Genomic DNA, 26,727 nt, shown 5'->3' with positions numbered 1-26,727 from the left:
CTTGCATGTAATTGAACTTACTCATCCCAGGACAATACTTGTAAATCTTTTTTGAACCCTCTGTAATGTCTTAACATCCTTCATAAAGTGTTATCCCCATAACTGAAAGCAATACTCTAATTGAGATCAAAGCAGTGATTTATGTTTGTCACGACTTCCGTTCTTTTGTATCTATGCCTCCATTTACATTGTCCAGGTCGTGTATGCTTTATTAAATAGTCTCCCAACCTGTCTTGCCACCTTGAATGATTTATCCACATATATGCTCCTGCACCCAGTTTAAAACCGCACCCTTTATTTCGTATTGTGTCTGTGTCCTTCCTACTGAAATGCTCACCACACACTTCTCTATTAAATTTCATCTGCTATTTGGCTTCCCATTTTGCTACTTTCAACTTCAACACTATTTTCCTCTTACTTCACAATGTTCCAAATTTCATACAATTGTCAAATTTTGAAATTGTCTTCTATACTGCAAGGTCTACATATACAGCAGGAGGAATGGAGATCCTAAGAACAATTTGTGGAAAACTTGACCATTAACTGTCCTTCAGTCTGAAAAAGACAATGGTTAACTCCTACTGTTTCCTGTCAGTTAGCTAATTTTGTATCCATGTCACTACTATCCTATTAATTCCATGAGCCCTAACTTTGCTCACAAGTCTCTTACTTTAACCAAATACTTTAGGAAAATCCAGGTACACCAAATAGCTGTATAATTCACAGCAACCCTCTCAGCTATTTCAAAAAGAATTCAAGCAAAACATTTAAACACAAGGTTCCTTCATAAATCTGAGTTGGCTTGCCTTAGTTAATATAAATTTTGTCACCCCCACCCCCTGTCCAAGTGAATTTTGTCCTGAATTATTGTTTCTAAGAGCTTCCCCACCATGCAGGATGAAGTGACTGTTGTTCCAATTGTTTAGAAAAAAGGAGTACAATTTGAAAATTCTTTAGTTATCTGGTAGAAGCCAGAGTCTAAACGAAGATTAGAACATGATGCACAATGCCTCCGCAATTTCAACTCACTTCCCTCAATATCTTTGATGCATCTCATTAAGGGTGCCTTTTCAACTTTATATACAGTCTAATACCTTCTCCTTATCAATTTTAAATCAAGTATCTGAACTACTTCCTCTTGCAATAAAACCTTAGCAGCATTATTTTCATTGTTAAATTATTCATTTAATTTCATATTCTCAGCCATATTCCCTGTCTCCATGTAGAAATTTCCTATTTAGTCTCCAATTAGGCCCACTCTTTTTAATACTCTTACTATTCATTTGCCTTTTGGATTGCCTTTGAATGTTAGTTATCAGTTTCATTATATCTTCTAGGATTTGTTTTCTGTAACTTCCATTTTCATGGGAATATCTTGACTGTGTCTCAACACTCTCTTTCTTAACAACAAGATATTGTTTGATTATAGTTTGCCTCATAATCTTTTAATTCCAATTTATTAGAGCAAAGTCTGTACTCATCCAAATGAAGTTGAATTTCCCTCAGTTACTTATTTGGACTCTGGTTATTTTCCATAGCTAACCTAAATCTTATGATATAATTGTCACCACATCCTAAGTATCTTACCTGATCCACTTGGACCATTTCATTCCCAAGGACCAAACACAGCAATGTCTCTTTTTCCTCATTGTGTTTGAGTACAGTATATTTGAAAATTTATTGAGTATATTCTAAGAACTCTTGCTTCTCTCTGCCCTGTATTATTTTCCCAGAATATAATTATACAATTAAAGTCCCTCATTACTATTCCAATTCTTAGACTGTAAATTTGTTCTCCTACATCTTCCCACTACTTGATGGTCTTTAGACTACACCAAGCAATGTAAATGCACTGTATTTTGTTCCTTAGTTCTCCCATTTAGATTTTGTCCTTGACCATTCTGGGACATCATTTCTCACCAGCATTTCAATGTTCTTCTTAAATAATACTACTACCTCTGCCCCAATCTATCCTTTCCTATCTCCTAAACAGCTTGAGTCTAGGAATATCTAATATGCAGTCATTCTTTGAGCAGACACCCAAGCAGACACAGGGAGAGTCTGTGTGGAGATTGCACATTCACCCAATGCTGAATTTGAACCCATGTCCCTGGCACTGTGAGATAGTGATGTTAACCACTGAGTTACCATGCTACCCCATGAACACCTATGCTCTCTGTCCTAGTATTGTACTACAATATGGGCTTGATCCAATTTCTAAGCCAATAAATTTGATGTTAATATATTGCAAAAGATAGCTCAGTTTCTTTGAACTCCCCCCCAGTCTGTTGAATTTTGAATCTTTCCATTTTGCTCCGTGCATTTTAGATATTGCAAAATTGCATTTCACATATACAAATGCTTCAGGATCAAAGTGCAGAAAACTTTTCATTAAGTAAAATCAGGCTAGGAATCTCCCTGGAGTTTGTGAGTTTGGTGTAATAACTTATAGAAGAGCTTGCTGTCAAAGCCTGGTGGTGAAAAATAATGCACAAATAATGCAGCTATTGGTGTCTTCCACTGTGAAAACTGATGCAAAGTATTTATTCAGCTAGCCCCCTTATCCCTCCTTTTCTTTGTTCCCCATTTACTTCTTTTCTCTTTAGACCAGTGGTCTAAAGCGCACTCATGCTTCCATCCTATATTTTATATATATATTTTGTATTACTAGCTAGCTTACCCTCATTTCATAATCTCCTTGCTTATTGTGTTTTTAGCTGTCCTCTGCTGGTTTTTAAAAGGCTTCCCGATCCTCTGGCTACCCATTAATTTTCACCACATTGTATTCTTTTGCTTTTACATTGTCCCTGACTTCCCTCATCAGCCATGCTTACCTCATTCATTCCTTAGTAAGTTTCTTCTTCCTGGGGATGCATTTCCACTGTGCCTCCCAAAAAACTCCCAGAGAAACTCCTACCATTGCTGCTCCACTGACTTACCTTCCAATCAACTCTGGCCAGCTCCTCCCTCATATCTTTGTAGTTAACATTTCTCAGTTTGTAATACTGTTACATCTGATTTCAACTTCTCCCTCTCAAACTGCAGAGCGAATTCTATTATATTATGGTCACTGTCCCCGAGGGGTTCCTTCACCTTCAGCTCCCTAATCAAGTCTGCCTCATTAGACATCGCTAAATCCAGAACTACCTGTTCCCTAGTGGGCTGTATCACAGGCTGTTCCAAGAAACTGTCTCAGATTTCCCACAAATGCCTTTTCTTGAGATCTAATACCAACCTTGTTTTTCCAATCCTGCTACATATCAAAGTCTCCCAAGATTATTGAATTAGTGCCTTTCTAACATGCGTTTTCTATTTCCTGATTTATTATTTCCCCCACCTCCTGATTGCTGCTAGGAAGCATATACACAACTCCCAATGGGATCTTTTCTCCTCTGCAGTTCCTCAACTCTACCCATACAGATTTTATGTGTCTGACCCTAAATCAATGGCAAGAAGTGATAAAATTTCATCTCTTACTATTAAGGCAAACCCAACCCCTCTGCCTATCCTTTTGATAGGATGTGATATTTAGTTCCCAGCCCTAATTCCCTTGCAGCCATGTCTCTGTGATGCCCACAACATCATACCTGTCAATTTCAATCTGCATTACAAGTTCATTCATCTTCTTTCATATACTGCGCACATTTAAGTACAACACCCTCAGTCCTGCATTGACCATCCCCCTTCTCACAGTTTTCCCTTATCTGCTGTGCCTGAAGTTAGATTACTGACCTTTTCCATACTTTCTGTCCTATTACTTGTTCCAGAAACTTTAACCTCTGCTGAGCCCTCCTTCCCTTCATCTTTTCTCATAATTTTTCGTGCAACTAAACCCACCCCTTACTATTCAGATTAGAGTCCTATCTACAGCACCAGTTGTTTGATTTGCCAGCACTCTGGTCCCAGTATGACTCAGGTGGAGCCCGTCCCATTGGGACAGCTCGTCCCTTTCCCAGTACTGGTGTCAATGTCCTACGAATTCAAAACTGTTTCTCCCACACCAATCTTTGAGCTACATGTTTATCTCCTTAATCTTGTTGACAGTGAGCCAATTAGCTTGTGGCTTTATACCTTTTTGGTTCTGCTTTTTAAACTTAGCCCATGGCTGCTCATATTCCCTCAGCAGAATCTCTTTCTACTAGTACTGTCGATACCTATGTGGACCACGACAACTGGATCTTTCCCTTCCCACTCCAGGTTCCTCTGCAGCCCAGAGGAGATATCCCAAACCTGGGCACTAGGCAGGCAACATGGCTATCGGGACTCTCGATCCTGGCCACAGCAAAGAGTGTCTATTCCCCTGCCTGTACTATCTCCAGTTGCAACTGTATTTCTCATTCTTCCCCGCTCTTGATTAACTCCGTGTACCACAGAGCTCCAACCAGTTTGCTCATCCTCCGTACAGCACCCACTCTCATCCACACAGGGAATGAGAAACATAAACCTGTTAGACAAGTTCAAGGGTTGAGATTCCTTCAGCACTACCTCCTGGATCCCTTCTATCTGCCTCACTTGTAGCCGCCCCATCCTATTTCTGACTACTGACTGATTTCGAGGTAGTTTATCTGAGAGGTGTGAGTGCCTCCTGAAACACAGCATCCAGGTAACTCCACCCCCCCCAACCCCCTCCCACTTCCCCCCATGTGTCGCAGTGTTCAAAGCTCAGACTCTAGCTCATCAACTCTGAACTTCAAGCAACCAATACTTGCTATACATGTGGTCACTATGAGCCACAATGGGGTCCACTAACCCCTACATCATGTAGATACAACACATTGTCTGACCCAGCAGGTTTTTTATTTACTTAATTTGTTTCAAAAATGTCCTACTGATCTTTCAGATGCAATCTGTAAATATTTCTATTTACTTTCAATTTGAAAGTACCCAACAACGGGAACAAAAACAGAAGTTGCTGGAAAATCTCAGCAGATCTGGCAACATCAGTTCTGAGGAAGGGTCACCGGAATCCAGCATCGGCAGTTCTTACTATCTCTGTGTTTCACTGTAGATGTGTTCTCTCCTCGCTAACTGTGCAAAGCTTAATGATTGTGCTGTTTCAACAGGCCTTCTTTTAAATCCAGTTGAGACGACTCACACTAGTTAAGCTTCCATAGCAATCAACACCCATTGAGCCCTTGTTCAGGCTTTGGTTGATAGACTGATAACTGCCCTCCGTCAACTACTGTATTAACTTTTTGACTAGACCATTGAATTTTAAACTTAATTGAAATACAAATTGAGAGGCAGAACTTTGGGTTCTAAGCTATGTCCTCTTCAAATTGCTAACATTACCTCTCTATTGCAAGACAAGGAAACACATCAGAGGAAGACCATTATTTGAAATTACTGGTCCAGTTTAAATGAAAAATGACTGCAATTCAAGATCCTGATAACGTTTCAAACCATAGCCTATCCACAACACATAATCTATTCGAACCTAGCCTCTAATTTGAGAAAAGATTCGATATTCTAGTTGTAGTGATCACTTCTGAAACCTCCAGATGTGGGTTTTGTCTTGTATAAAAACAAAGAAGTAAACACTAAAAGCTCAGATGTAAATTATGGGTGCAGCAAGGCTTGCATTTATCATAACCTAAATGGCATGTGCAATCAGTATTCAATTTAAAGCATTACAGTGCAAAGGTAAAATACAGATCAGTTATCATAAACCAATAAGGCTGATCATAATCTAAACAGCCTGGAAAGAAACTGCTGGGATGAGATCAGCTGTTCATTTCATAACCTGTCCAATCTTATTATCCATGTAACATTAGGTGGACTATGAAAACGACAGCAAACTGTTACTGTCAATTTCCTACAGAGCAGGTTAGATTCAAATTATCCCCAATGCTAGAGGAACATTTTTATGTTCTTGTGTTTTCTAAATGTAGCACAAATGAACAACATGGATTATGTTCATTTGAAAATCACTGCTGGGTTACTTAATGCTAAACTAATACAGATGGTAGAGAATAATCTCCCAACACATCCTTTGCCTAATACAGAGTGATTGTGGCTCCTGCTCACATGATGACATCCAGGTGCTTGGCTCATCTCCATGTTGAGTCTCTTAAAGGAACATCACCCTGTCATATATCAACAACATCCCAGTGTAGAGCTGAAATCTTGTTCTCCAGAACTAGCCATATTCCTACAAATGATCAAAAACAGAAGTTGCTGGAAAAGCTCAGCAGGTTGGTCCAGGGGTATGATTCTTGCTTAGGGTGCAGCATTGTCATGCGAGAGGTCCCAGGTTCAACTCCTGGATGAACCCAGGTTTCTCGCTTCACTTGGGGTGGCACGGTGGCTCAGTGGTTAGCACTGCTGCCTTACAGCACTAGGAACCTGGGTTTGATTCCATCCCGGGGGGACTGTCTGTGTGGAGTTTGCACATTCTCCCCGTGTCTGTCTATATCCTCTGGGTGCTCTGGTTTCCTCCCACAGTCCAAAGATGTGCGGGCTAGGTGGATTGGCCATGCTAAATTGCCCATAGTGTTCAGGGATGTGTACATTAGATGGATTATAGGGGAATGGGCCTGGGTGGCATGCTCTGAGGGTGGACTTGTTGGGCCGAAGAGCCTGTTCCCACACTTTAGGGATTCTATGAGGTCTTTCAGCATCTGTGAAGAAAAATCAGAGTTAACGCTTTGGGTCCAGTGACCCTTCCTCTACACAAGATGGTTCAGTCCAGCTATAGCACTAGAGACTAGATGACAAAGTGGGGAATTGCCCATGTAAATCCTGTTTACAAAAAACAAAACACATCCATACAATTTAAACAATCACTGCCCTATCAGTTCATTCTCAATCATCAGCAAAGTGATAGAAAGCATTGTTATTAGAGCTTTCAAACAGCACTTTTTTTTTTAGCAATCATGCTCAATTTGTATTTTGTAAGGGTCACTCAATTTCAGATCTCATTACAGTCTTGATCCAAACATAAGCAAAGGAGCAGATATCTAAAGATAGGATGAGAACGGCTAGCATCAAGGAGCCCTGCAACCTCAGATACTGAAGCAACATGTGTTTGCATTCAATAATACTGGATTATGTTTCAGCTTGAGCTCGTAAGTGGAACATAATATTTGAACCACGTAAGTGCCAAGCAATGACCATTTCCAGCAAGAAAGTGTCTAACTACTTCCCCTTTACACTCATCGGTACAACCATAGCCGAATCTGTCAACATTAACATCCAGCAAGCTACATTCTCCCTATTTTTTGCTGCATGAATCTCTGAGGTCCATGTGTGATAGCGAATACCACATGCACTAGTCAATGTGTCAGCATGACAATCAGCATGCATCAGGCCTCCGAGTGGTTGCATAGCTTAGAGGGGAAGTTGCCCACAAGTCATCACAATTTAACCACAAATTTAACTTAACCAACCACATAGACACTGTGAAGATAAAAGCAATTGTGAGGCTGGGAGTTCTGCATAAATAACTCACTTTTTGACTTCCCAAAACCTGTCCACCATTTACAAGGCACAAGTGAGGAGCGTAATGAAAAATTCACCATTTATCCAGATAGATGAAGCTCCAGGAACTCTCAGGAAGAGCAACATAATCCAAAATAAAACAGTCTGCTTGATGGCAGATCACTTTAGCCATTCACTCACCCCAGCACTGGGCACGTTGGTAGCAGTATGTACCTTCTACAACGTGCACTGTTACAATTTGTAAAAAATCCTTTTGGCAAATGGTGTGTAGCATGTGAAAATTTTTCACTTTGGCAGGAAGTCTAGAAAAACAGTATATTTCTTAAATGGAGAGAGAATGCAGAACTCTGAAGTACAGAGTGTCTTAGGTGTCCTGGTTGAGCAAATGACTGGGAATACGTATATTGTCATCTATTGCAAGGATACATTATGATGTTTTGCTAAAGTTGTCTAGTTTGCTGGTGAAACCCTATCTGGAGTAATGTGTGGAGTTTTAGTCTCCTTTTTTAAGATAGGATATAAACACAACAAATGTAGTTTGGCTAATGTTTGATACAGGAGTGGAGTGATACCTTATGATGAAATATTGGACAGGCTAGGTCTGCTCATTATAGCTCAGAAGCATGAGATGACTTTATTGAGACATACAAGGTCCTGAGAGGATTTGGCAAGGTAGCTTTTGGAAGAGGTTAGATCTAGGGGACACAACTTTAAAACAAGCCATTTAAGGTGGAGATGAGGTATTTTATTTCTCTCATAGGGTCATGGTCTTTGGAACTCTCTTTCTAAGACAGCAGTGGAGGAAGGATTACTGAATATTTTAAAACAGAAGTAAATATCCTCACAGCTTTAATATGAATGTAAATAATTTACTTTCATGTTTTTTGTTGCGACCGGATTGAAGCTTTTATCCCACTGCATTTTCTAGAAAGTAAGCTTTGCACTTGTATTTAGTAACCAATAATTTATGTATAATTTATGCTTTTGAAATAAAAAAAGTAAGTCTATGACAATGTAGCTGCAAAACTAACAGATGTTGTTACATCAAGATGTCTGTTTAAACAAGAAACCAAATCTTGTTTATAAGTGTTATATAGACTAACATATAGAAAGCAACAAAGTGCATTACTAACTTTTTGATTCATGTATGTCCAAAACTCTTGATACTGTGCATCTTGCAGTCTCTCAATTAAAAAACTCTAGTTTACTATCCTTCCTGCCAAATTGGACAATCTCACATTTTCTCATGTTATGCTTCATCTGTCAATCTTTCTCCCACTCCCACCCATTAATATTCCTTTGCAGATTCCTTTTATTCTCACAATTTGCTTTCACATTTGTATCATCAGAAAATTTCACTATGATACAGTCTGTCCATTCACTCAAGGAATAAATAGACATCATAGACAAGTCAATGTGTCAGCATGACAATCAGCATGCATCAGGCCTCCGAGTGGTTGCATAGCTTAGAGGGGAAAAATATTGTCAATTACCGAATGGCATGCGCTTAATGTTTACTGGAAATGTAAATATTGATACAAGTCTGAAAAAAATAGACTCAGGGAGATCACAAAAATATGCAAAGGTGCTTTGATGGCAAACATTTACTGAAGTGTCTCTTTTACATGAAACACCTCAGAGCTCAGTGTTACATTCATCTTCAACGTGGAAACTCAAATTCTCATCATGGCAGTTATGAGTCAGCCCCTTCAGGGAACAAACTCCAGCAGTGACCATGTGATACACATGGTCTTGCTTTTTACAGAGTAGTGAACCAAAGCACAAACATTACTTCAAGTTGCTGGGCCAGATTGATTTGATCTGGTTTAGAAAGTGTTTTCCGATTGGGTTCCTGACAAAGACTCAGCAATAAAGGAGTTGATTTTTTTTTCTGTTCAATGAAGCAGCATTTGTACAACATGAACCAATACAGAAGTTTGAAACCATCTGATTTCATCACTATTTAGTCACCAGTAAACAGGAGAGAATCCAATTTTAATTCCTCCAGTAGAACAGAAAGGTGTATGGATGCAGTAGACATCTTTGAGAGATAAAAGAATTGAATTTTCTGACACCTTGCAGAATAGGCTTACCAATAAAAATAACAATGCAATGTGTGGGCATCAGAAGAATGCATGTTTATTCTTTGCAACAAATGTTTCAGAATTATCTGCAAGGAATGCCGGATAATATTGACCATGGTTGATTAAGGTATAATTTTCGGAGCTAGCATAACAAAAATAGTTAGAAATGTCCAATACTATAATAAAGAAGGAACATTCAGAAAGATAAACTCTTAACAAAACTATTTCTCAAATTACTGAAGAACAATAACTTCAGGCAGTTTTGTTTGAGAGAAGTATCTTTCAAGTAAACAATTGTGGCTGCTTACATAAATTGATTGTTTCTAAAGGATTGAGAAACAGATACATAATGGGGATCTTATCTGTAACTTGTACCCTTGATGTAAGCTGCAGAAAAGAGAATGGTTTTCCAAGTCATTTTCAGACTCAAAAGATGGAGAAACTGAAAGCCATGCTCGACAGAGATAACAAGGTGTAGAGCTGGATGAACACAGCAGGCCAAGCAGCATCAGAGGAGCAGGAAAGCTGACTTTTCGGGCCTAGACCCTTCTTCAGAAAATGCCATGCTCGACAGTTATGTTGATCTCCAATGCTGTTTGTAAAGCAACTCTGTTCAGCATACTCCACTATCAAACGCCATGCTTATTCAAAGCTTGTTAATGTGCGCCTTTCAGGGAAGGTAGTTGACAAACAGTTCATCCTAATAATGAGGTTTAAAATCAGGTTTGACATATTGGTTCTAAGACCACTCCATTCCCTATCTTACTTTATTCTGTGTTGCCACCTTTCAAGTTGCCAGGACTCTTGCTATGGACAGATGCTGTCTATCCGAGATACAAAATTTGTGATCTGATGATGCAAATAGTGTCACAATGCTACTTTTTCCTGGAACCTTCCCAGGAGGATCTGCTTAGCCTCAAACCTACCAAAGAAAGCAGTGGGAGAAAGTAAAGTGACCAGAAGAACCAAGGTAAGTTAACTTGATGACTTTTTGTAAAAATTCCAGGTTTTGCAAGAAATCTTTAGGTGGCTTGGTCAAGCTCCTTTTTAACCTTCTCATCACCAGCATTGGTCATGGTATCACACTCAATTACCTCAGAAACCTGAAAATAAGGTCCAACAGTTAAAACCATCCATTTGCATTCTCCAGATACAGCTTCTGCTTCAGGCTGCTTAGCACTACGACTGCAGGGTTCAAATTCACCTCTATATCATTAAGGTATATGATTTCCTGTGATCCATGCTCAGCTTCATTGTTGATAGGATATCAACGGGACCACCCAATTTCGTTTACAAGAAACAACAGATCCCAGTGATAGAATAACACAGACGTCAATAGTCCAACCGAGAAAACTAACAAACTCTGACATAGCTCAAAAATATTGGCAGTCATAATCCCTTTTAGAGATGTGTAGAAACAAAATGTTGGACCTGGATTTTGGCAACTCCATCCAGAGCCTCTCCATTCTTGTGGCAATGGCAGAGAAGACCAAAAATCAGAAGTCCCAACCAAAAAATAGCCCTTACCATTTTTGTGATAAGGAGGAGGGTCACATTTCAAATATGCTTTCTTTGTGGAGGCAGTAGTCTATATAAACCAGCACCCGCCTCCAGTCATGCATGATTTTGAATGAGGTAAAGTGCATTACATGTGGTTTAGCTCTGGTGGAAGCAGGGCTCAATTTTACTTGAATAGCCAATATACCCTTTTGGAGAAATAGAGTACTCCTTTGCAAAAGATCTCAAGATAATGCTGTTAGAGGTAGTTGTCTTTTGAGAGTGGTAAGCTATCCTTTCAAGTTGTTAAACGTAGACATGGTTGAGTGTGAAAAGTGCATAAACTCATGAAGATCAAGTTCATTGTGACTGTCAAAAGGATCTATGAAAAGCAACTATCAAAAGTGCCAAAAGGACTTGTCAAAAGTATTATGACTAGATCAGGCAAGATTCCCAAACTTGTTACAATTATAAGTGGGATACTCCCAATTGTTATGCTTTGGATGAAGAAGGATGAACTACTAATGAAAGGCTAATTTAAAAAGGGTCCTTTGCTTTGTCCCAGATCCAAATGAACATGCGATTTTAAGGGAGCTAATTTAACCAGGCTTTCTTGAATCAATAAAATGTGAGTTTATTAATTATACACATAGGAAGAAATAGTAATGCGGTATGCATAAACATAGAGTGGAATAAGAGGAGAATCTAAAAAGATAAAAATCAAAAAAATGACAGATCAGTCTCTGAATTGTTCGTGAAGACCAGACACAAACACATAGTGACCATTAATCAATGATACTGGTAGCGTTAATGCTGGCATTTGAACAGTCAACCTCAAGATTCTTGGTTTTGTAGGTTGATTGACATTCCTTTCTCCTGATGCTTTTTGAACTGTCTGGCAGCATTCAAACTGATAGAGTTTTTCTCCTGTGTTTTACCTGCAGTGCAGTGTCGAAATAGTTTTCTTTCAAAGCTGTGGTCTTCACAGCACTCTAGTCCACACTCTAGGTCATCTGGTCAATAACACACACCAACTGGCATTGCAGTCAATTCCTGATGCTTTTCTAAAATAGTTTACTAGAGGGTAAAACAGACATGCCTGCAAGATGGGGCTTTCAGCTGAAAAGGGAAGTGGATAGTCAAACACCTTGCTATCTCTTCTTGTTAAGTCTCTTCCTGTTTGAAATTTCACTGACTCTTTGCAGGGTCAACATTTTATTGCTTCATATAGGACTTTGCCAGTGAATTTACACCCAGCTTTTTTTAATTCCATGGTAGTCTTCTTTTTAAAAAAATTACACCTTTTAGAATTCCAATTACAACTTTATAAACAGTTTAGGTCTCTGTTACATTATTATGAGAAAAAGTCAAATATATCAAAAGGCTATGTCAAAAATGCCAAAATCATTCAAAACATTTGTTTTTAATATTTGGAAAACCCTGTTTGGAATGTTTAAACAAAAAACATGGCTTGCTCTGTTCATTCCATCTGTTGACGTAAGCCTGAGGGATATAAAAACTAGAAAAGCACTCGATGACTGATTTTACAATCTTCCAATGCCATAGTAGAGTAGTTGTCATTTACAGTTTTATTGCCAGCTCCAAGTGGTTATAGACACTTTGAAGTGGATCTATCAACTTGAATGTTTGTTTTCATATGGGTCATGCACTTAAAATGTCAACACAGAAGACAGGTCTTCTACCTTGGCACATAGGAGCCTCCACTCTCATTCTAAGGTCACCCAGGCTCACCCCTAAAGGACATGGCCAACCTGGAAGGATACCATCAACTTCAGGGATACTTTCTCCTTGTCGGGTTTACGGTGCTGAGAAATAAGCCGACTATGCACTCCCAACCCAGGGCTAAGAATTCAGCCATTGGACTTAAAGTGCAGAAAATATCTTTTGTTGTAATTTACACTGCACCCTATATCCAACAGTTCTTTTTGCAGTGGAGAACAACCAAAGTACTCAAACATATAGCTCAGAGCTGTACACAACTTAGAAATTGTTAGAGTATTGTGACGTTTAACCTACGGAGCTTAGTGTCTGTAAATATCTGGAAGAACATTCAACAAGATTTTTGTCTCATTGGAGTAGTTATTAGAATTATAAGGTGTACAAAATTTCTTACTTCCAAATATAATTTACGATAGAAATTATGGGCATTTTAAATGTAAAAATATGAAAATAAACAGGTATATTCACTTCAGTATAACTTTACAAGCTGATGTCACTTTCATTGGAAAATTATCCTTAGATTAATTGTTAAAAAGAATTGAAAACATTTACAGTATATACCTTCAGCAAATGGGACACAAACTGTCTTTCCGCATACTCAGGATGACATTTTAATGTTTAGATTCACCTGCAGTGCTGGTGGCTGGCACTGGGCTGAGAACACAATAATTCATAGAACAGAGTTTTCCAAGGTTCATCAATCAAGCTGCAGCATGAACAACACACTTCTAGACTTCCCGAAGAATAATTGGAGCATTGAACACAATCAAGACTGACTACACTTGAAGGAACCATTAATAAGGGACAGAATGAAACTATTCTACAATTGGCATCTGATGTGGGGTCAAGGTTCCTCATCCACCTGTTGGCTTGGCTAGAGTGATGGAGTACAGCTCAGTGTGTATATCCAGCAGAATGTTGCACCTGGGTCCCCATAGCAGCCATCAACTTGAACATGGAGGCAGCCAAGCCTGAGGCAGCAGGGGTCCCAATGGTGTTGCCCTCCTCTACCTCTGAGGCAGAGATCATGGACACCTCAGGGGAAGAGCTGGCCAGACTACCTCCCACAGCCTCCACCAGCTCAGGCACTGACACCTCAATGAATATTTTATCTAGATCAGATTCAGGAGCAACTCCCAGTGAGCTCATCATTAACACATTTCTGCAGGTGGCTGAGGAAGAAATATACCAACCCCCTGGCACATTGGTTGACTGCTGGAGACCAGGTATCTAGTCAGCCCAGTCAGGGGAGGGACCTATGGTAACAGCAACTAGGGCCTTAATAGATGGGCAGAAGCAGATGGAGGCTGGCAGGATCTAGTGTCACAGCCTCCTCGACTGGTCCTGTCGGAAGAGGGCTTCTCTTCTCTGCATCACCCTATCCAGCAGAATCTACAGGAGTCCCTTTCTGTAAAATGGGATAGCAATTTCCCCCTTGTGTGCAGAGCAGTTCCAGATGACCAGTGCTTAAATGGGTGCCCAATGGCCTTTAACTATGGCATCAGTGCCAGGGATGCCAGGATAACACTGCAGTCATGAGAGCTTCTGGCCTTGTGGGAGAATCAGGCTAACATCGGATCTGAGGAGGACCACAGGGACTGGATAGGTAAGTAATGAGATGCGTTTGGGATGATCACTTGAGTAAACTCACAGGGACCCATGAACAGAAACTCAACAAAAATTACACTAAGACAAAACATGAGAGAATTCAGCCCATAGTTTAGGGTTTGGTCCCTTCTGTATTCCTTTTGAATCTGGAAAATCCTTGAGGACTATCTTCTTCGTCTTTCATTCTTTCCTGTTTTCCACCCAATCACAGATCACCATTTTGGCCTTGCCCCACCTATCCCTTCCTCAAAACCTATTACATCTATAAATTTCCCCAGTTCTAATGATAGCTTGCAGATATGAAACATTAATTTAGTTTTTCTCTCTTCTGACAGATGCTGCTTAGGCTACTGAGTTACGACTTTTAATTTTAAGTAGATTCAGAGGAAGAAGTGTGATCAATATTATTGAAAGGAAAATTTAGAACTTCTTTATGATCAAGATTCGCACTGAGATAATAACCTGAATTTTGGCTGCAAGATGTCAATCATCCTGCTGTGCATCTAAAGAATTTTCTGTTTTTAGAATGTTAAAGCATGGAACTAGAAATAACAGTTCGAGATAATAGCAAATACTTAACACATTTGTATGACAGTCTGTTAATGGAGGTATTAAGTCATTTAAAGTAAGCAGTCATTCTGTTTAACTCTGACAGCAAGCACTGCGATCCTCCAACTGATCTGAATGATTGGTAACCTCAAATCTCAATTCTAGAAAGCTAATTTATCTTACAAAACCCTGACAGGTTGACACATGAGTTGCAAAGCTGACTGTCAGCTTAAAACGTTGATGGTTGGCCTTTATAGGTAGATCTACTGCATCTCCTTCCTTTACTTGAGTTTGAATAGACTGATATCATCTAACTCAATTACAGAACTGTCTGTACGTCTTTCAGGCATTTTGATTTATCACTTTTCCTTTAAAACATGTGTACCATGGTGAATACTTCAACTGAAAATAACTACAGATACTATGTCAAACAATAGAGCTGCAAATATATTGTTGATGTATCCAAAACAGACTTTAAACCACAAAAGAAAGTTTTATTTCTTTAGTTTTAGTTATAACCATTTTATAATGCCTCAGCCAGCACGTTCCATACCCACAACCATTTCCAACCAAAACGATAACTGCAGCAGATACATGAGAACACCACCAACCGCAGGTTCGTCTCAAAGCTATTCATCATCTTGACTTGGAAATATATCGCCTTTCCATCACTGTCACTGGGTCAAAATCCTGGAACTCCCTCCCGAACACATTTTGACTATACCTGCACCAAATGGACTGCAGTCGTTCAAGAAGGCAGCTCCCCATCTTCTCAATGGCAACTAGCGATGGACAGTAAATACCAAGCTACTGACACCCACATCCCATTAATGAATAAAAGAATGCAATATAGACCCATATTTAGAATAACCCTTAACCTGTTCTGATGGAAGATCTTCATTGATCTAAACCATTAACTCCATCCACCAATGCTGCCCGGCCTTCTGAATATTGGCAGCATTTCATGTTTTTGTTTTAAAATGACTCCAGTAGCCTAACAATCCTCGAACCAGACTTTGCATATATGATGGAATTCATTACCTGGTTCTACACATATGCAATGCCTGTGTGTAGGAATTCTACATTCATGACTCCCCCTGGGTATTCGCCCATTGGTAGTCTTTATCATTGGGATCAGAACTCATGCTGTTTGGTCCTGGATGTTCAAATTAGATTTGTGAATAAGTTTTCCTTTATAAGAATATGATGCTGCATCAGAAGCCTATGTTTGCCATAATAAATGAAAATTTGCAAAACTGATTTCTCTGAATGGTTACTCCTGCAATATTTTGATTTTTTAGTTTTCTTGACAAAATGGGCAGAATGTTACCAGCCCTTATTTCGTGGGCTAGGAGGTGGTAGCAGAGGAGGAGAAGAGACAGTTTAGAAAGCCACTGGAATTTTGCCAATGCAAAGGTGATCCCGCACATCCCCAAAGTGCGGAGAGGTTGTTAACTCAATGGAGGTGTTCTCTGTACAGCAGACCCATGGGCTGCAGGAGGTTCAGGCTTTGTGGGTGCATACAAAGGGCCATGGGAAGTGAAAGGACTCCTCGCACAGCCTCAACAATCACCCTGGAGGGCTTCCTATCTGATTCTCGCCTCCGAATCATTTTTTGTCTTACCTGTTGGAAGCTTGAAGTCCCATACCTGTCTCTGTGATGGTGCTGCTGAGGCTTCAGAGCTGCAGAGTCTCCAGCTGAATGGCAGAGAATGAGGAGACAGACTGCTGAGCTACTTCTAGAGCCACTAACTGATGGTTTAGGGCCTCATTTTGTCCTAACATCAGGATCCTGAAGCTTGTGGTAAAATTTAGGCCAATGTGCAACTATGTAAGCTCCTGAACATCTACAGCCACAGCCAAGAGAGGCCAGTGCATAAGGTTTCTTTTTATTTGCATAATGTCAAGCCCAGGCGTATTTTCTATAAGATCATTAAACATTAGGAAATTAAAGAACCAATTAGCCTAATATCTGTTCTTAGGAAATTAACAGTCTATAATTATGTGGACAGTGACAAAATGCTTTCAAAATTTTCAAACCAGAGTTTTGAAGGAAATGACTACAGAGATAATTAACACATTGGTAATCATCTTCAAAAATTCCATCGATTCTGAATTGAGGCCTACCGGTTGGAAACTTGCAAATGACACCCCATTATTCAAGAAAGAACCAAGGGAAAATCAAGGAGCTACAGACCAGTCAACATTACATCAGTCATATGGAATATGCTAGAACCTATCATGAACGATGTGATAAACAGATACTTGGATAAAAATGATTTGATTGGGTGCAGTCAGCATGGATTTGAAAATGAAAAATCATGTTAACAAATATGTTAGAGTTTTTGAGAATGTTACAAATAAAACTGAGAAAGGGGATTCAATGAATGTAGTAAATTCAGATTTTCAGAAAGCTTTTGATAAGATCCCCCACAGGAGGTTAGTTAGCAAAGTTAAAGCATGTGGTATTGGAGGTAATGTACTGATATGGATTAAGGATTGACTACAGACAGAAAACAGAGAGTAGGGATTAATAGGTCATTCTCAGATTGGCAGGCTGGGACGAGTGGGGTATTGTAAGGATCTGTACTTGGGCCCCAGTTGTTCACAATATATATCAATCATTTTGATGAGAGGACCAAATATAATAGAGTCATGAAGTCATACTGTCATACAGTATGGAAATAGACCCTTTGGTCCAACTCATCCATGCTGACCAAGTTTCCCAAACTAAACTAGTCCCACTTGCCTGCATTTGGCCCATATCCTTCAAAACCTTTCCTTTTCATGTACCTGTCCAGATATCTTTTAAATGTTATAACTGTACCTGCATTCGTCACCTTCTCTAGCCGTTTATGCCACATATGAACCACCCTCTGAAAACATTGCACCTATGGTCCCTTTTAAATCTTTCTCTTCTCACCTAAAAAATATACCCCCTAGTTTTGAACTCAACCATCCCAGGGAAAATGGTGGAAGCATTCATCAAGCTGAATATTCTGCTTTCTGATGGTGTTGTGTTTTAACGGTGTGCTTTAACAGTGTTGTTACAGCCGCACGGATCTAAGAAAATGTTGTCTACACTAGAGGAAGAGGTCAATGTGACAAACATCCTGAGGAAACTTATTGAATCACAGAAAAGGATTTAACAAAATTCACACAAGAGAATAGTAATGGAGCAAGAGCAACAAATCTCCTGACACAGATAGACTCTATCCTAAGACTTTTAAAGAGGCAGATAAGAACACTACAAATGTCCTAACTTAATCATAATCTTCTAAACTTGTTTCAAATTGGGAACTGTTCCTTAAGACTGGAACATTGTATATGTCACTCCACTATTCATGAAAGGTGAAAGAAGGAAACCAGGGAATTAAAGAACTAATTAGCCTAATATCTATTCTCAGGAAACGCTAATGCATAATTATGGGAATCTTGGTAAATTTTCAACTCAGGTAGAGAGAACTATTTGTAAATGTTAAGTCATATGTAATGAATTTGATTGAATTTTTTTGAACAGGTAACACAAGTATTGGGCAGGGAACGATCTATAGCTGTTATTTATTTGGACTTGCAGAATGCATTTTGCAAATTTACTGTTAGCATTGAAGGCAAATCAAATCATTGAAGGTCTGGTTAGAAAATTGGCTGACTGGAAGGAGAAAGAAAATAGGGTCAATTACAGGTATTGTAATTGGCATAATGTGACAATAGGATTTTGATTTTCAAATTGGGTTCAGGAATAATGCAACATGATCTTCGAAAGTTGATGCCCTATCTGAGCCAGAGCTGAGTTCAGTGCCCAATGAGGAACTTAAATCTCTGTAAGGAGAGGCCTGTTGCAGCAGGAGCATCAAACACAGTTGCCACCATGACAAAACTTGCTGTCCCTTTGCACAAAACTGCAGGCAGGAATGTGGATTGCCAGAAGCTCAAAGAATGGCCCAAAAGGTGAGCAGCTGGTCCTGTGCCTAATTTTGCAATAAAATCTGTGGTAATAGATATCTTTCCAGTTTGGAAATAACTTTCCACATGCCCCGTTGAACTTGATCATTTAGTGGTAATGTTCACCAGATGTTGGATTTGATTTTCAACTTAAAATTCACCTCCTGACTCCCCAGCCTCTCACTGCCCCTTTAACAAGGTCAGAAATCACACAACACCAGGTAATAGTCCAACAGGTTTATTTGAAAACTCAAGCTTTCAGAGTCTTACTCCTTCTTCAGGTGTTAATGAGAGAGGAAGTATCCAACACAGAATTTATAAGTAAAAGATCAAAGGGCCACGCTACTTATGAGGATCCACCCCAGTCTAACACCGGCACCTCTGCATCATGGCCCCTTCAACAAGATCCCTAATGGGCCATGAGTTGAAGACAAGGAAGTTCCTCTTCCTGAAAATTGTGCGGCTTTTTTGAGGAAACACAATCATGTGACACCCTCCAGGAACTTAATTTTCAAATGCATCCATACCCCTGCTCACTCCATCTTGCAATTTAAAATTCAGCTCATGGTGACCTTCAAGAATCCACGTTAAGGCATCAACCAGTCACAAATGATGTAGAGGATTGGCGAGAACACCACAAATCCAAATGTGCTGGTGCTCCAAATAAAGGTGACATTGTAAGAAGTATATTGTATCACTTACAACATTGTAAGCCTAAAGGCACAAGGAAATGTTAACAAATGAAATAAATAGGCAAAACAGATATTAATGGGATAAATGTGAGATCACTTACATTGAACCTAAAAAGGTTAGAGTAGGGTATTTTCTAAAAGTTCAAAAGCTAGAAACTGCATAGGTCCAAAGAAACTTGGAGTGTCCACACATACACTTCATCAAAATGTCGGTGGAGAGAGGTGTAATGGAGGTTTACCCAGTTGGCTGGATGGCTGGCTTTTGATGCAAAGTGATGCCAACAGCATGGGTTCAATTCCCACACTGGCTAAGGACGGATATTCCATCACCTGAGATGTGGTGACCCTCAGGTTAAACGCACAATCAATTGTCACTGCCCTCATGACAGAACATGACTATAATCTGGTAGGACTATGGTGACTTTACCTTTCTTGTTTAAAATATCATAAGCAGGAACAGAAAATAATCAAAAATACCAGTAAAAGGAATACAACATAAATGTAGAAGTCATTTTTCAGAAAAACAAAGCCCTGTGGTGAGACCACACCTTGAGTATTGTGCACCACACTAGGAATATATTAGCCTTGAAGGGAACGCAGCATAGATTTATTACAATGATATCTGGACTCCAAGTGTTAGCATATAATGAGAAATTACATAATCTATTGTTGTAGTCCTTGTTAGCTGCATTGAAAGCAACAGATGAAGCACCTGGATAGAGGTTAAGCTCCATCAGCCTGCTCTCATCCAGCCAGTGAATGAATGTATCTATGGCTCAAGTATTGATGTGAAGGTCCCCACAGATACCCAGCAGGTACTGACTGTCCTGCTCAGGTGGAACTCCCTGGCAGCTGTATGTCATTCCATGGAGGTTCGTACGCCAGATCTAAGATATCAGACACATGTTGGGCAGACCCTTCCGTCCTTTGTTCTCTGCTAACTCATGAATAGCTGAGTCTGGAGGTTCATCATTTGTACTGAGTTCAGCAGAGGCCTACTCTCCTGCTGTCCTCCAGTGTCAGAGGTGTCAACAGTTTCTACCTCCTCTACTTGCAGACTTGTGTCAATGCTGTGCACTTCAAAATTTGGTGGTGTATGTCTCTCTGCTCATGGAGATGAGGAGGAAGCACTTGATGGTGTGTCGTCTGAGAGCATTGACGGTTCCTCTTCAGTGGTGTGCTTTAAGGGGCTCGTAGAAATTTGCCAGGGGGTTAGGGTATTTTTTTTTTGCCCTGGCTTGGCAGTGGGATCCTCAGTCTGGATAGTAAAACATTAGGATTTGTTAGTGTCACAGGGTACCACTCTTTCCCAAAGTTTTATTAAGATGCTGGTGTTTGATGTGCAATTGGGCAAAGCAGATTGGAGATTCTCTCACGAGATGGCTGTAAATTTCCAATCTCCCCTTCAATACTGGCATGTTCTATTTGCTCTCCCAACTGGTCAGCAGCCTGCTTTTCAATAGGGGTCAAAAGCCTTATGTCTTGGACACAGTCACTGTGGATTTATGAGGGAGAAGTGATGCTTTACAAATCTGCTGGAATTCTTTAAGAGAATAACTAGTAGAGTCGATAACAAAGATCCTGTGGTTGTGGTTTACTTAGATTTTCTGAAGGCTTTCAATAAGGCCCTACATAAGACATTAGCATGTAAAATTAAAGCACATTGGTGGTTGTGTACTGAAATAGATAGGAAACTGGTCTTCAGACAGGAAACAAAGACTAGGAATAAACAGGTCTTTTTGTGAGTGGCAGGCAATGACTGGTGGGATGCTGCAGGGATCAGTGCTTAGACCTCACCTATTCACAATATATAGCAATGATTTAGATAAGGAAACTACATATCATATCTCCAAATCTGCAGACAACACAAAGCCGGGTGAGAGAGTATACTGTGAGGAGAATGCAGAGATGCTTCAGTGCAATTCAAACATGTTAAGTAAGTGGGCAAGTACATGGCAGATGCAGTATAATGTGGATACATGGGAGGTTATCTATTTTAGTAGCAAAAACAGGCAGGTGAAGTACTATCTGAATGGTGATAACTTGGGGAAAGAGGTGGTGCAATGAGGCCTGGGTGTCCATGTACACCAGTCGCTTAAGATAAACATGCAGGTGCAGCAGGGGTTGCAGAAGGCAAATAGCATGTTGGTCTCCAGAGCAAGAGCATTCCAGTTCAGGTATCGGGATGTCTTGCTGTACAAGGCATTGGTAAAACCACACTTGGAGTATTATATACACTTTTAGTCTCCTTACTTGTGAAACGATGTTCTGGCTATTGAGGGAGTGCAAAGAAGATTTACAAGATTGATTCCTGACATGGTGGGACTGACGTATGAGGAAAGACTGAATCGGACTGTATTCACTCAAGCTAAGAAGAATGAGTGAAGATCTCATAGAAACCTATAAAATTCTAACAGCATTAGATAGGATAGATGCAGGAAGGATATTCCTGTGACCATGGAGCCCAGAGCCAGGGGTCACAGTCAAATGATAAGGCGTGAGCCTTTTAGGACTGAGATTATGAGAAATTTCTTTACTGAGAGAGTGGTGGGCATGTGGAATTCACTGTTACAGTACACTGTTGAGGTCAAAACATTGAAGACTTTCAAGTAAGATATAGATATAGTGCTTAGGATTAAATGGATCAAAGCATCTGGGGAGAAAGTGGAACAGGGTACAGAGTTGGATGATCTGCCATGATCATACTGAATGGCAGAGCAACCTTGAGGGGCTGAATAGCCTATGCCTGCTTCTATACTAAATAAAAACCAAAAGAACTGCGGATGCTGTAAATCAGGAACAAAAACAAAGTTGCTGGAAAAGCTCAGCAGGTCTGGCAGCATCTGTGGAGGAGAAAACAGAGTTAACGTTTCGGGTCTGGTGACCCTTCCTCAGAACTGATGGTGGCTGGGAAAACGTCAGTTTATATGCAGAAAATAGGGAGGTGGGTGGGGTAGGGAGTAAACGATAGGATAGAGCCCAAAGAGAGAGAAAGACAGTTGGACAGACAAAGGAATTGCTAAAAATCAGGCTGGAAGGGTGAGTAGTTGTTAATGGGGACTGTTAGTGACTAACAACAGGGGTGTGTAGTGGCAGGGTATGTGGTAACAAGGCCTGGTGTTTGGGGTGGGGGGCTGGGACATGGGAGAGTTTAGGCCCTAAAATTATTGAACTCAATATTGAGTCCGGAAGGCTGTAGGGTCCCTAAGCGGAAAATGAGGTGTTGTTCCTCCAGCTTGCGTTGGGCTTCACTGGAACACTGTAGCAAGCCGGAGACAGAGATGTTGGCCAGGGAGCAAGGTGGTGCATTGAAGTGGCAGGTAACAGGTAGTTCAGGGTCTTTTTTGCGAGCAGAACGTAGATGTTCTGCGAAGCGGTCACCAAGTCTACGCTTCGTTTCCCCAATGTAGAGGAGTCCACATTGTGAGCAGCGAATGCAGTAGACTAGATTCTTGGAAGTGCAGGTGTAGTGTTGCTTCACGTGGAAGGTATGTTTGAGCCCTTGGATTCTGGGGAGGGAGGAGGTAAATGCGCAGGTGTTGCACCTTCGCCGGCTACAGGGGAAGGTGCCATAGGGCTGTGGGGAGGTGTTGGGGGTGAAGGAAGTGTGGACTGGGGTGTCCCGGAGGGAATGGTCCCTGCAGAAGGCAGACAAGGGAGGGGAGGGGAATATGTGTCTGGTGGTGGCATCTTGCTGGAGGTCGCGGAAATGGCGTTGGATGATCTTCTGGATGTGGATGCTGGTGGGATGGTAGGTGAGGATAAGAGGAACCCTATCGCTGTTGCTGGAGGGAAGAGAAGGGGTGAAGGCAGAAGTGCAGGAGATGGGTCGGATCCGATTGAGGGCCCTGTCGACAACAGAGCTGGGGAATCCTTGGTTGAGGAAGAATGTGGACATTTCGGAGGCTCCCTTGTCGAAGTTGGCCTCATCTGAACATATGCGACGGAGATGGAGGAACTGAGAGAATGGGATGGAGTCTTTACAGGAAGTGGGGTGTGAGGATGTATAGTCCAGGTAGCAGTGGGAGTCAGTGGGTTTATAATGCATATTAGTGGCCAGTCTATCCCCAGAAATGGAAACAGAAATGTTGAAGAAGGGAAGGGAGGAGTCAGAGATAGACCAGGTGAAAGTGAGGGCAGGGTGGAAATTGGAGGCGAAATTGATGAAGTTTTCCAATTCTAGACGAGAGAGGGAAGCAGCACCGATAATATCATCGATGTATTGGAGAAGGAGTTGTGAGTGGGGGCCGGAATAGGACTGGAACAAGGAATGTTCCATGTACCCCACAAAAAGACAGGCATAAATAGGGCCCATGAGGGTACCCATGGCAACCCCTCTTACCTGAAGAAACCCCACCCCATTTTCCCAGCCACCGTCAGTTCTGAGGAAGGGTCACCGGACCCGAAACGTTAACTCTGTTTTCTCCTCCACAGATGCTGCCAGACCTGCTGAGCTTTTCCAGCAACTTTGTTTTTGTTCCTGCTTCTATACTGCCCATTTCTATGTTTTTATGTCAGACATTCCTTCTCCCCTCAAAATGTCCCACTTCTGGGCTTATTTATACTTGCTGTGCACATTCTTCCCTGGCAGGAGCAGAGAGGCATTAAGAGATACTCGCGTGAGTAAATGAGTTTGTTGCCAGCATTGATAAATACGGACAGAGATGTCAATCCCCAGAGCTATGAATGACTGTATGTTTAGGGAAAACACAACAGGAAATTGACATTTCTGAAGAAGGGTATAGGCCCAAAATGTCAGCCTTCCTGCTCCTCTGATGCTGCTTAGCCTGCTGTGTTCATCCAGCTCTACACCTTGTTATTTCAGATTCTCCAGCATCTGCAGTTCCTACTATCTCTGAGGAAATTGACAGTAGGTAGTGATGCTCAACTGAAGAGCCAACACAGATACAATGGGCTGAACTGGCTCATTCTGCATCATAATACTTCTGTGATGACTTTAGGTGTTAAACGGTTCTGAATGAAGAGTCATCAAAGTGTAATCAAAGAGTGTAATCTGATGAAAAACAATAAGACAATATATATGTGTGTGTCTGAGGTGCCTGTTAGGCACTCATCCCACAGCAATCTTTTTTGGTTATGTTTTTGTCCCACACAAGCTTTGGTGAAAAGATATCCCACATTCTCCTAGTTCTAAAGATAGTTAAGTGGTGGCCTTGCGTAAGGTGCTGAGTGTTGTAGACCCTTTTATGTCTTGTGTATGAAAACTGTTAGATATGTGAGAGACAGTAGCACTGTGGGTAAGTAATGCTACATTGATAGCTGCAATGGAGATTACCCATGTACCATCACATGGAGATGCCTGAAACCCAATCTTGTTATGACAGTCTTCTGCAATGGCAACATAACAATGATGACTCATGCTCATAGGGGCAAGAAACATTGAGTAGACAGTACTGCATACCTTAGCAGAGCACACCAGATCATTCATCCTCTTGCCCGACTGGAACAATCCTGGGTTGCAGAGAATCGAGTACTGTCGAGGGGCCTTTTAAATACAGAACCCAGAATATCCTGGCTGGGGCAGAGCTTCCTGCTTGCCTCCCCATAAAATTTGGTGCTTTCCCTGTGCTTGAGTTTGCAATGAGCTGCGAAGAACGCGGTCATATAAAAACATTTGCCTGCCTCCTCGAGTTGAAGAACACCACATTTTTAGGCCCACCTCCACACTTAGTCTAAAAAAAACAAATTTCCACCTTGTGCATGTGATGTTACAATCCGTTGTCACCCTCAAGTCAAACTTGTTTGGCCCCACTGCCCAAGCTGAATTTTAACTCCAAAGATGTTTTTCTGTTGTTAAGATTTCCAGCATTTCACAACAAATGCTCTGACTGCTAAAATGTGTGCAATTTTAATGTCGTTTCATGACAATTACAAGGTGAGATAGAGGTGAGACCGGACAATATCCAGCTGTGCAAGCTTTTAGTTTTTCTTCAGTTTGTACAATTTGAGATATGATACAATCCATATCAATGCAGTCCTTGAGAAATATCTTTCTTTGTAAGCTAATTGTGCAGTTATACAGGAAGAATCAATTGTAATCTTTTTGGAGCCTTGGTAATGACTTCTTTCTGCTACTGAATGTCAAAACTGGGTTGCTGAGAGGTTTTTAGTTCAGTACGATGTCACTTCCCTTGAAAGGAAATCTTCATGGTAAATTGCTTTTCAATCAAATTTCTCTCATACTATTTTCAACCCATGGTTTTAAAAGTAACACATGCTTTTAAATGTTTTAGAGATAGTAGGAACTGCAGATGCTGGTGAATCCGAGACAACAAGGTGCAGGGCTGGATGAACACAGCAGGCCAAGCAGCATCATAGGAGCAGAGAGGCTGACGTTTCGGGCCGAGACACTTCATCAGAAAAGGGGGAGGGGAAGGGGGTTCTGAAATAAATAGGGAGAGAGTAGGAGGCGGATAGAAGATGGATACAGGAGAGGATAGGTGGAGAGGAAACAAACAGGTCGAAGAGGCGGGGATGGGGCCAGTAAAGGTGAGTGTACGTGGGGAATTAGGGAGGGGATTGGTCAGTCCAGGGAGGACGGACAGGTCAAGGGGGTGGGATGAGGTTAGTCGGTAGGAGATGGAGGTGCGGCTTGAGATGGGAGGAGGGGATAGGTGGGAGGAAGAACAGGTTAGGGAGGCAGGGACGAGCTGGACTGGTTTTGGGATGCGGTGGGGGAGGGGAGATTTTGAAACTTGTGAAATCCACATTGATACCATTGGGCTGCAGGGTTCCCAAGCGGAATATGAGTTACTGTTCCTGCAACCTTCGGGTGGCATCGCTGTGGCACTGCAGGAGGCCCAGGATGGACATGTCGTCTGAGGAATGGGAGGGGGAGTTGAAATGGTTCGCGACTGGGAGGTGCAGTTGTTTACTGCGAACCGAGCGTAGGTGTTCTGCAAAGCGGTCCCCGAGTCTCCGCTTGGTTTCCCTGATGTAGAGGAAGCCACACCGGGTACAGCGGATGCAGTATACCACATTGGCAGACGTGCAGGTGAACATCTGCTTGATGTGGAAAGTCTTCTTGGGGCCTGGGATGGGGGTGAGGGAGGAGGTATGGGGGCAGGTGTAGCACTTCCTGCGGTTGCAGGGAAAAGTGCCGGGTGTGGTGGAGCTGGAGGGGAGTGTGGAGCGGACAAGGGAGTCACGGA

General features: G+C 41.2%; 1 protein-coding gene across 1 annotated transcript in view; it reads right to left on the bottom strand.

Moving 5' to 3' along the window:
- gabbr2 (gamma-aminobutyric acid (GABA) B receptor, 2) overlaps positions 1-26,727 on the bottom strand; it is an 877,108-nt gene that overhangs the window by 323,922 nt on the left and 526,459 nt on the right. The window contains 1 exon segment of the mRNA XM_048608319.1: positions 3,759-3,777. Coding sequence (XP_048464276.1) covers positions 3,759-3,777 — 19 coding nt within the window.

Source organism: Rhincodon typus, chromosome 2 (genome assembly GCF_021869965.1).
Source record: "Rhincodon typus isolate 14 chromosome 2, sRhiTyp1.1, whole genome shotgun sequence".
Classification (NCBI taxonomy): domain Eukaryota; kingdom Metazoa; phylum Chordata; class Chondrichthyes; order Orectolobiformes; family Rhincodontidae; genus Rhincodon; species Rhincodon typus.
Note: the sequence above shows the minus strand (reverse complement) of the source record. Positions and strands in the feature narration are given on the sequence as shown.